At 44.2% G+C, this 12500-nt stretch overlaps 1 protein-coding gene across 1 annotated transcript in view; it reads left to right on the forward strand.

Annotated features, from left to right (window-relative positions):
* The window catches only part of LOC108411433 (adenylate cyclase type 3-like), a 33724-nt gene that overhangs the window by 482 nt on the left and 20742 nt on the right, over positions 1–12500 (forward strand). The window contains exons 1-6 of the mRNA XM_037538103.1: positions 1–326; positions 3516–3665; positions 7280–7413; positions 8407–8518; positions 9711–9838; positions 10063–10221. The exon at positions 1–326 is cut by the window's left edge and continues 482 nt beyond it. Of these exons, the coding sequence (XP_037394000.1) occupies positions 1–326; positions 3516–3665; positions 7280–7413; positions 8407–8518; positions 9711–9838; positions 10063–10221 (1009 nt within the window). The remainder of the gene's footprint in view (positions 327–3515; positions 3666–7279; positions 7414–8406; positions 8519–9710; positions 9839–10062; positions 10222–12500) is intronic.

Below are 12500 nucleotides of genomic sequence, written 5' to 3' on the forward strand. Positions count from 1 at the left end.
TGGCGCTGGACGGCATGTTTTACGGCCTCTTGAGGTCAGGCAAACTGCCGGACAAGGTCACTCGGAAGGTTGTGCCGTACGTTGTGTGGCTGATGATCGTGGTTCACGTGCTGTGCTACCTGGGACTGAATTTCGCGGGCGTTTACGAGCCCGGAGATTCTGTGGGCTGGCAGACCTTCTTCACGTTTTCCTTCTTCCTCACGCTGCCCATGCCGCTGGCGCACGTGGTCCTGCTGGGGGCACTGGCGTGCGTCACGCACACTGTGCTGCTGGGGATCGTGGTGGCGCAGCGGCGGCAGGACAACCTGCAGATGCTGATCAGACAGGTAACGTCACCTAAGCATTTCCAAACTGCTCCTCGCAGAAGCCGAAAACCATTTCTAGTCTTCATTCAGTGCCTGCTCTATCTAATCAAAGCTTCATTAAACGACATCGAGTGTGCTGCTGGTGGAGTTTAATAAATTCATGTGAGGCTTTTATCTTCAAACTAGCTCACAAGATATTACCAACATTTTAATATATATATATATATATATATATATATATATATATATATATATATATACATATATTTACTGTATTTGCATGTATTCTAATGATACAAGAAAAATACAATTATTTTATCCAAAAAACTGGCTTAAAATGATGAACTGTACATGCTGTGGATTTTCCTTTTCTTGGTCACTATGTTAACGGTGTTTGTCCTGTAACGTGGAGCGATGTGGAGGTGGACGCACGTGCTGAGAAAAGCAAGATTATGGGCAAATCCAAAATCAGGGTCAAGACGGTCCATAGTCAAGGAGCCAACATGAAGAGATCGGGGAACAGACATAACAAAGAGCAACACGGACTAGAACACAGAAAACAATACATCCAGCAAAATCAAACAAAGACCAACGACAACAAGGGGCAAACACAGGGCTTAAATACATGAGGGCTAACTAGGGATTACAGGACAGAGGTTGAAAAACAGGTGGCAACAATCAGGGGCAGAGTCAAAAACAAGGGGGCTGGACTGGGAATCAAAACAAAGAAAGCCGATGGCTTTGTGACAGTCCAGTCAAAATAATTTAATAATATCAAGGATTTTCACTAGTTTTAATGCTCCATTTAAACAAATAGTGGAGCTTATTTCATAGAAAATAATTGCATTTTAAATTGCAGTCACAGTATTGATCAGAAAAATGCCAATTACGTTTGTTTTCAGAAAATGTACACAGACTCAAAATGGTCAGTTTAAGCACCGCAAGCATAAAAACAGGCCTTGGGTTGTGTTGCGAATTATGAGTGAGAATTTTTAGGGCATTTGGTGGTCCTGTGTGATGTCCTAAGTACTTGAGCCCCCCTGCAGACCCCAGTCTTACTAATTTGTGAGCAAGTAAAAAACATCTATTGTGTCTACCAAACTATGATTTATTTCTTTTTTAGTGCCCCTTTTATTTGAAATACAGGGCATTGAACAATGCCACCCATACTTATATATATTTTTTTTTAAAAAAGGTCAAGTATAATGTTCAATTCCAAGTGCCTAGTTTTATTTTATAAAAGTAATTAATTATATAGAAATTATATCTTAAAGTGAGCATATAGAAGTTGCACCGCTCCTGTTAGCTAAACCTTCCCACAGGTCCTTTGCTGTCAAATGGGGGTTTTGCTTTGTCTTCTGCTCAGCATGTGAGCGGATCTGTCTGAGAGATCCAGATCTTGCCTTGACTTCCACAGTTTCCTTTAACTGCCATTCCTAATGACATTTCGGACTGTGGAAACTGTGAGCTGAACGTGCTATGATGTCTTTTTATACTCATCTACTGCTTCGTAGGCTTTGATTGCGCAGAGGAGCCTTTTATGATGCTATTTTTTGATTTTTCGACTTCACAATTTGGGACTTTTCCTGTCCAAGAACTGAGATATGGCATTTCCTGTACAGAGCTTGTATCTCTGGTTCTGGTGGGGTGCCCACAGCGGGACAGGGCTTGTTGACTTCGTCTGAGTGAGGTCTAGTACAGCTCAAAATTTAGTAGGGCTGGGCAAGTGCCGTAGAGGGTCAGGGGTGGTGTCATTGGAACCGGGAGACCTGGCCCTATCAAACGGTACCTGACACGTCCTGATCTGACCAGCAGTTGTAGAGATACACTTTATTTCCAAAAGTATTCGGTCGTCTGGCTTCACGCGCACATGAACTTGAGTGACATCACATTCTTAATCCATAGGGTTTAATATGATGTCAGCCCACTCTTTGCAGCTATAACAGCTTCAGCTCTTCTAGGAAGGCTTTCCACAAGGATTAAGAGTGTTTATGGGAATTTTTGACCGTTCTTCCAGAAGCACATTTTGAGGTCAGACACTGATGTTGGACGAGAAGGCCTGGCTCACAGTCTCTGCTCTAATTCATCCCAAAGGTGTTCTATGGGGTTGAGGTCAGGACTCTGTGCAGGCCAGTCAAGTTCTTCCACACCAAACTGGCTCATCCACGTCTTTATGGACCTGCTTTGTGCACTGGTGCGCAGTCATGTTGGAGCAGGAAGGGGTTGTTCCCAAACTGTTCCCACAAAGTTGGGAGCATGGAATTGTCCAAAATCTCTTGGTGCTGAAGCTTTAAGAGTTCCTTTCACTGGAACTAAGGGGCCGAGCCCAACTCCTGAAAAACAGCCCCACACCATGATCCCCCCTCCACCAAACTTTACACTCGGCACAATGCAGTCAGACAAGTACCGTCTCCTGGCAACCGCCCAACCCAGACTCGTCCATCGGATTTCCAGATGGAGAAGCGTGATTGGTCACTCCAGAGAACACGTCTCCACTACTCTAGAGTCCAGTGGCGGCGCTTTACACCACTGCATTCCACGCTTTGCACTGCGCTTGGTGATGTAAGGCTTGGATGCAGCTGCTCGGCCATGGAAACCCATTCCATGAAGCTCTCTACGCTGTTCTTGAGCTGATCTGAAGGCCACATGAAGTTTGGAGGTCTGTAGTGATTGACTCTGCAGAAAGTTGGTGACCGCTGCGCACTATGCCCCTCAGCATCCGCTGACCGCTCTGTCATTTTACGTGGCCGACCACTTCGTGGCTGAGCTGCTGTCGTTCCCAATCGCTTCCACTTTGTTATAATCCCACTGACAGTGGACTGTGGAATATTTAGTAGTGAGGAAATTTCACGACTGGACTTGCTGCACAGGTGGCGTCCGATCACGGTACCACGCTGGAATTCTCTGAGCTCCTGAGAGCGACCCATTCTTTCACTAATGTCTGTAGAAGCAGTCTGCAGGCCTAGGGTCTTTATAACTGAAAATGATATTCAATTATTCAATTATGTGTATTAATATTTGTTGTAAAATATTATTTTTAACAAAATAATTTTTTTGATGTTGTGTATTGTGTAAATATAATCAAAAATCATCATTTGACTAAGGTGCCCATACTTTAATACAGCTGTGCATGTGTACACTCTGATACACAGCAAGGTTAATTGATGTTTGCCTGTGTGTGTGTGTGTGTGTGTGTGTGTGTGTGTGCAGCTTGTTGCGAATATGATGCTGTATTTGGGTGCCATGGTGGTGGGTGTGATGTCATATTTCATGGCTGACCGTAAATACCGGACGGCGTTCATGGAGGCCAAACAGTCGCTGGAGGTCCGAATGACGCTGGAGGAGCAGAGCCAGCAACAGGTACATGGTCGTCTTTATGTCTTTATGTCGTCTTATGTCACTATTGATTACATCACACATAGTCAACATGGCATGTTACGCCCTGAACAGAGAACATGTGACCATGCGTTTTTCACTTGAGAAACTTTGTTTGACTTCATAAATATAATTATAGATGGTTGACCAGCTTGGTCATGTTGGTTGTGCTGGTTGATCAGCTTGGTCATGTTGGTCGTGCTGGTTGATCAGCTTGGTCATGTCGGTCATGCTGGTTGAACAGCTTGGTCATGACGGTCGTGCTGAACAGCTTGGTCAGGTCGGTCATGTTGATTGAACAGCTTGGTCATGCCGGTCGTGCTGGTTGTTCAGCTTCGTCATGTCGGTCGAGCAGGTTGATCAGCTTGGTCATGTCAGTCGTGCTGGTTGATCATCTTGGTCATGTCGGTCGTACTGGTTGAACAGCTTGGTCATGTCGATCGTGCTGGTTGTTCAGCTTCGTCATGTCGGTCGAGCAGGTTGATCAGCTTGGTCATGTTGGTTGTGCTGGTTGATTAGCTTGGTCAGGTCAGTCGTGTTGATTGAACAGCTTGGTCAGGTCGGTCGTGTTGATTGAACAGCTTGGTCATCTTGGTCGTGTTGATTGAACAGTTTGGTCAGGTCGGTCGTGTTGATTGATCAGCTTGGTCATGTCAGTCGTGCTGGTTGATCAGCTTCGTCATGTCGGTCGTGCAGGTTGAACAGCTTGGTCAGGCCAGTCGTGTTGATTGAACAGCTTGGTCATGTTGGTCATGTTGATTGAACAGCTTGGTCATGTCGGTCGTGCTGGTTGATCAGCTTGGTCATGTTAGTCGTGCTGGTTGATCAGCTTGGTCATGTCGGTCGTGCTGGTCGATCAGCTTGGTCATGTCGGTCGTGCTGGTCGATCAGCTTGGTCATGTTGGTTGTGCTGGTTGATCAGCTTGGTCATGTTGGTCATGCTGGTTGAACAGCTTGGTCATGTCGGTCATGTTGATTGAACAGCTTGGTCATGTTGGTCGTGCTGGTTGACCAGCTTGGTCATGTTGGTCGTGCTGGTTGAACAGCTTAGTCATGTTGGTCGTGTTAATTGAACAGCTTGGTCATGTTGGTCGTACTGGTTGAACAGCTTGGTCATGTTGGTCGTGCTGGTTGACCAGCTTGGTCATGTTGGTCGTGCTGGTTGATCAGCTTGGTCATGTTGGTCGTGTTGATTGAACAGCTTGGTCATGTCGGTCGTGCTGGTTGATCAGCTTGGTCATGTTGGTCGTGCTGGTTGAACAGCTTGGTCATGTCAGTCGTACTGGTTGAACAGCTTGGTCATGTCGGTCGTGTTGATTGAACAGCTTGGTCATGTCGGTCGTGCTGGTTGATCAGCTTGGTCATGTTGGTCGTGCTGGTTGAACAGCTTGGTCATGTCGGTTGTGCTGGTTGACCAGCTTAGTCATGCTGGTCGTGCTGGTTGAACAGCTTGGTCATGTCGGACGTACTGGTTGAACAGCTTGGTCATGTTGGTCATGCTGGTTGATCAGCTTGGTCATGTTGGTCGCGCTGGTTGAACAGCTTGGTCATGTCGGTCGTGTTGATTGAACAGCTTGGTCATGTTGGTTGTGCTGGTTGACCAGCTTGGTCATGTTGGTCGTGCTGGTTGAACAGCTTAGTCATGTTGGTCGTGCTAGTTGACCAGCTTGGTCATGTCGGTCGTGCTGGTTGATCAGCTTGGTCATGTTGGTCGTGCTGGTTGATCAGCTTGGTCATGTCGGTTGTGCTGGTTGACCAGCTTAGTCATGTTGGTCGTGCTGGTTGATCAGCTTGGTCATGTTGGTCGTGCTGGTTGAACAGCTTGGTCATGTTGGTCGTGCTGGTTGAACAGCTTGGTCAAGCTGGTCATGCGGTGGTGACCTGATTGGTCGTGTTGGTCAGTCTGATTGACCAGCTTGGTTAACTTGTTTATGCTGGCTGCCCATCTCAACCAGGCCAAGCTGCTAATTAAAAACAATATTTTTGCTATATAAGAATATATATCTGCTCAATAAAGACAACTGTGCATCTTATTAAATACGTTTGATTTATAAACAAGTGTTTTTAATCTGGTTCTCAATGCTGGCATAATGCTAACCTCTACTAGCGCCCCCTATGGAGATTATGGGGGGAGTATAATTAGGGATATAAACAGGAAATCTGTTTTGGAATTACTTTTACTCACATATTTATTGTTTTTTAGTGTTTTTTCTACATATAAGGGACCCTGTTCTTGTAAATGTCCATATGTGGCCTGTAAAGTCTGGTCCCAATTGTTAGTTTTCTGGCTATAAGTGGGAAAGTGTATTTGACACTGAACTATGGCTTTAATTCTCTACAGTGTTATTTCGTTATTCTTAATTAGCTGTTTAGTTGGTCTCGTTACGAACAGCAGTGCAGTGTTTACCCCCTTTACTGTGTTTAGTAAACTGTGTCCTCATTTGTTTCCTGATGATCCATCACACACACAAATGAGTGAAACTGCGCCCCCTGGGACCCCCATTATAGCCTTCATCCCTCGCTCCACTCCTCCTTGCTGTTTTTCCTTTTTTTCCTCTGCGTCTCTCTGATGCTCTGGAGCCTTGAAAACTCCCAGAATGCCGCAGGAGAAGCCGGGGCTGCTGGGAAACACATGCAGACAACCAATCGGAGCGCAGCCGAGCGCTTCACGCCACCACGGCAACAAAGCTCTGGAGACAAACGCGACATCCCTCCATCTGCCACTCTCTCTCTCTCTCTCTCCGTCTCTCTCTCTCTCACTGCCACTCTCTCCTTTCATCCGTTATTCTCTATTCTATCTCTCTACCTCTCTTTCTCCTTTCCTGCCTCTCTCTCCCTCACCTCTCTTTATCTGTTATTCTCTCTCTCTCTCCTTGTGTAGTTTTATTCAAGATGTTCTACTTCAAGTCCACCTCCTTGTATCCACACTCTTCCTCCACTCATCTACGCTGATGTGGTGGTGTGTTAATGTGTGTTGTGCTGGTGCGAGTGGATCAGACACAGCAGTGCTGCTGGAGTTTTTAAACACTGTGTCCACTCACTGTCCACTCTATTAGACTCTCCTTCCTTCTCGGTCCACCTTGTAGATGTAAAGTCAGAGACGACAGCTCATCTGCTGCTGCACAGTTTGTGTTGGTCTTCCTCTAGTCCCTCATCAGTGGTCACAGGACGCTGCCCACAGGACGCTGCCCACAGGACGCTGCCCACAGGACGCTGTTGGCTGGATATTTTTGGTTGGTGGACTATTCTCAGTCCAGCAGCGACACTGAGGTCTGATCCACTCGCACCAGCACAACACACACTAACACACCACCACCACGTCAGTGTTACTGCAGTGCTGAGAATGACCCACCACCCAAACAGTACCTGCTCTGTGAGGGTCCATGGGGGTCCTGACCACTGAAGAACAGGGTAACAGAGTATTAGAGAAACAGATGGACTACAGTCTGTAACTCTAACAGCATATTAATGATTTCAATCAGTTTAATGTGTTTGTCTTCATAGTAATTTTAAGCAGGAAACACTTTATATATGTGTGTGTGTGTGTGTGTGTGTGTGTGTGTGTGTGTGTGTGTGTGTGTGTGCATGCGCGTGTCTAGGAGGAGCTGTTGTTGTCCATCTTGCCGAAGCACATAGCTGATGAGATGCTGCAGGGAATGCAGAAAGAAGCCAATCAGAAATCAGAAGCTCAGCAGTTCAACACCATGTACATGTACAGACACGAGAACGTCAGGTAACGTACGCGCGTGTGTGCATTAACGTGTGTATGTACGGCATCGCTGTCTGGACCAAACCTCACATTCCCAAAATAGGAGCCTTACAGGAGAAAGAAAAAATCCAGTTCCATTAAGTGAAGACGTTTCATTTCCCGTGACACTTTGAAGCGCTTCTATTGAATTACGTTCACGCTACACTCCGAAAAAGATGGTTCTAAAAGGGCTCTTTAGTAAATACACCGAATACACTGGTTTTTATGACCTGTGAGCACTCGAAGAACCATTTAACCATCTTTCTTTCCCTGGTGAAATGGTTCTTCAGATTGATGGAGAATATGTTGCATATTGTTTCTATATAGCACCAAAAAGGGTTCTGCTGTAGTTATGGTGTGAAGCTTGTACCAAGTTTCAGTGCTATGCTGAACCATTTCTCCATGCAGAGATGGTTAAATGGTCCTCGGAGTGTTCGTGGTTTTATATAGAACCTTTTCCAAAATGGTTTAACCCGTAAGCAGCCTGGGTCGAATTGATAAACTAGGAAAACGATTTGAAGGTAAGATTTAGTGGCATCTAGTGGTGAGGCACCCAGCTGAATCCCCCTCCCTCACCTCTCCCTTTCCAAGCGTGTAGTAGATCCTATGGTGGCCGTCAGGTTTTCTGCCGTCGTCCGTCCAGATTTCGTTTACCTTCTTCATGTTTTCTCTTCTTTGGCGGTCAGGATTCGCCCCTTCTGACTTCTTCGTGTGTTTGAACCTCTGTTTGTCTAAATTTGGGTTCTCAATGTTCTCACAACACAAAACAGCAGCCCCGGCAGCTCCACTGACTCTTCTTCTTTCTTCGTTCAAGTTGCCGCTTCAGTGTAAAGAGTCAGTGTTTGGTTTTTCTGCTCTGGACTACTGTAGAAACATGGTGGTGGCAGCCTCTGTGGAAGAGGAGCTGCTCACTATGTTGATATGAAGGGCTCATTCTAAGATGACAAGAACTCAAGAGTTTTTTCTCTGTATTTGCAGTATCCTGTTTGCTGATATCGTCGGCTTCACTCAGCTTTCGTCGGCCTGCAGCGCTCAAGAACTTGTCAAATTGCTCAACGAACTCTTCGCCCGCTTCGACAAGCTGGCAGCAGTAAGACACTCACATAAATACAATCAAAATACACACGTATGACTAGACTCTCCCATTCAGCCTACAGCAGTTTAGCCCCACCCATTCAGCCTACAGCAGTTTAGCCCCACCCAATCAGCCTACAGCAGTTTAGCCCCGCCCATTCAGCCTACAGCAGTATAGCCCCACTCAATCAGCCTACAGCAGTTTAGCCCCGCCCATTCAGCCTACAGTAGTTTAGCCCCACCCATTCAGCTACAGCACTTTAGCCCCGCCCATTCAGCCTACAGCAGTTTAGCCCCACCCATTCAGCTACAGCAGTTTAGCCCCACCCATTCAGCCTACAGCAGTTTAGCCCCGCCCATTCAGCCTACAGCAGTTTAGCCCCACTCAATCAGCCTACAGCAGTTTAGCCCCGCCCATTCAGCCTACAGCAGTTTAGCTCCACCCAATCAGCCTACAACAATTTAGCTCCACCCATTAAGCCTACAGCAGTTTAGCCCCACCCATTCAGCCTACAGCAGTTTAGCCCTGCCCATTCAGCATAGAGCAGTTTAACCCTACCCAATCAGCCTACAACTATTTAGCTCCACCCATTCATCTTACAGCAGTTTAGCTCCACCCACTTAGCCTACAGCAGTTTAGCTCCACCTATTCAGCCTACAGAAGTTTAGCCCCACCCAATCAGCCTACAGCAGTTTAGCCCTGCCCATTCAGCCTACAGCAGTTTAGCCCCACCCAATCAGCCTACAGCAGTTTAGCCCCACCCATTCAGCCTACAGCAGTCTAGCTCCACCCATTCAGCCTACAGCAGTTTAGCTCCACCCATTCAGCCTACAGCAGTCTAGCTCCACCCATTCAGCCTACAGCAGTTTAGCTCCACGATTCCTATTGAAGTGATGTGGACAGTTGCTCCTGCAGAGAGTTAGTGAAGTGGGAGTTGTGGGAAAATGATTAAACGTTGTGCCATTCCTGGCTGTCAGGAAGCGAACAGACCATTGCAGGTTCCAGAGTTAACAGGTTGTTCCTTGTTTCATCTCGAGCTGCTTTTTGGGGGCACAACACAGAACGGTAACGACACCACTCTGGACAACTCTAAGAGAGTTTGGAAAACCGTCACATACAAAGTTATGACAACTTTTTGGTACATAAAGTGAGGAGAGAAATAAGAGGGAAGTGTGTGATGCAGGCCTGACTTTGTGTGTTTGTGCAGCAATATCACCAGCTGAGGATAAAGATCCTGGGCGACTGTTATTACTGCATCTGTGGGCTACCTGACTACCGGGAGGACCACGCGGCCTGCTCCATCATGATGGGCCTGGCCATGGTGAAGGCCATCTCGTGAGTTAACTAGAATTATTCATTCAATAAAAGAACACAAATGTTGTTTGAGGCCTATTAAATCCCTTTCCGCCTTAAATGGCACAGCTGTTGCATTCTAAAGCCTGAGGTGCCGGAACGAAAGGCTGGCGATTTAAGGTAGAACTGAAAATAAGCATTAGAAGCCCATTTCAGTTATTAACCTCCTCCAGGGGTCATATTGACCTGTGCTCACCTGTGCTCAGGTATGTCCGCGAGAAGACGAAGACGGGAGTGGACATGCGCGTGGGCGTGCACACGGGGACGGTTCTGGGCGGAGTTCTGGGACAGAAGCGCTGGCAGTTCGACGTCTGGTCCACCGACGTCACCGTGGCTAACAAGATGGAGTCCGGCGGCATCCCGGGGTCAGCGGCACTTTCACGACACTCAGGCCTGCATGTCCAAAATGTTTACCGCACAGTGAAAAAGAACCGTTGATTTTAAAGCAAGTAACGTGGCCGATTTCAACGTTTAACCCTTTCAAATCAAATCCAGTCACTTTTACTGTCACATTACATTTACACAGGTGTGACTGAAAAACACACAGATAGACACGTATAAACAAACACGCACACGTTTACTAAATATACACACGTATAAACAAACACGCACACGTTTACTAAATATACACACGTATAAACAAACACGCACACTTTTACTAAATATACACACGTATAAACAAACACGCACACGTTTACTAAATATACACACGTATAAACAAACACGCACACGTTTACTAAATATACACACGTATAAACAAACACGCACACGTTTACTAAATATACACACGTATAAACAAATACGCACACGTTTACTAAATATACACACGTATAAACAAACACGCACACGTTTACTAAATATACACACGTATAAACAAATACGCACACGTTTACTAAATATACACACGTATAAACAAACACGCACACGTTTACTAAATATACACACGTATAAACAAATACGCACACGTTTACTAAATATACACACTTATAAACAAACACGCACACATTTACTAAATATACACACGTATAAACAAACACGCACACGTTTACTAAATATACACACGTATAAACAAATACGCACACGTTTACTAAATATACACACGTATAAACAAATACGCACACGTTTACTAAATATACACACGTATAAACAAATACGCACACGTTTACTAAATATACACACGTATAAACAAACACGCACACGTTTACTAAATATACACACGTATAAACAAATACGCACACGTTTACTAAATATACACACGTATAAACAAATACGCACACGTTTAGTAAATATACACACGTATAAACAAATACGCACACGTATACTAAATATACACACGTATAAACAAATACGCACACGTTTAGTAAATATACACACGTATAAACAAATACGCACACGTTTACTAAATATACACACGTATAAACAAATACGCACACGTTTAGTAAATATACACACGTATAAACAAATACGCACACGTTTACTAAATATACACACGTATAAACAAACACGCACACGTTTACTAAATATACACACGTATAAACAAATACGCACACGTTTACTAAATATACACACGTATAAACAAATACGCACACGTATACTAAATATACACACGTATAAACAAATACGCACACGTTTACTAAATATACACACGTATAAACAAACACGCACACGTTTACTAAATATACACACGTATAAACAAATACGCACACGTACTAAATATACACACGTATAAACAAACACGCACACGTTTAGTAAATATACACACGTATAAACAAATACGCACACGTTTACTAAATATACACACGTATAAACAAACACGCACACGTACTAAATATACACACGTATAAACAAACACGCACACGTTTACTAAATATACACACGTATAAACAAACACGCACACGTTTACTAAATATACACACGTATAAACAAACACGCACACGTTTACTAAATATACACACGTATAAACAAATACGCACACGTACTAAATATACACACGTATAAACAAACACGCACACGTTTACTAAATATACACACGTATAAACAAATACGCACACGTTTACACACGTATAAACAAATACGCACACGTTTACACACATATAAACAAATACGCACACGTTTACTAAATATACACACGTATAAACAAATACGCACACGTTTACTAAATATACACACGTATAAACAAATACGCACACGTTTACTAAATATACACACATATAAACAAATACGCACACGTTTACTAAATATACACACGTATAAACAAATACGCACACGTATACTAAATATACACACGTATAAACAAATACGCACACGTTTACTAAATATACACACGTATAAACAAACACGCACACGTTTACTATATATACACACGTATAAACAAATATGCACACGTACTAAATATACACACGTATAAACAAACACGCACACGTTTAGTAAATATACACACGTATAAACAAATACGCACACGTTTACTAAATATACACACGTATAAACAAACACGCACACGTACTAAATATACACACGTATAAACAAACACGCACACGTTTACTAAATATACACACGTATAAACAAATACGCACACGTACTAAATATACACACGTATAAACAAACACGCACACGTTTACTAAATATACACACGTATAAACAAATA

This window comes from Pygocentrus nattereri, chromosome 4 (genome assembly GCF_015220715.1).
Source record: "Pygocentrus nattereri isolate fPygNat1 chromosome 4, fPygNat1.pri, whole genome shotgun sequence".
NCBI classification, from domain to species: domain Eukaryota; kingdom Metazoa; phylum Chordata; class Actinopteri; order Characiformes; family Serrasalmidae; genus Pygocentrus; species Pygocentrus nattereri.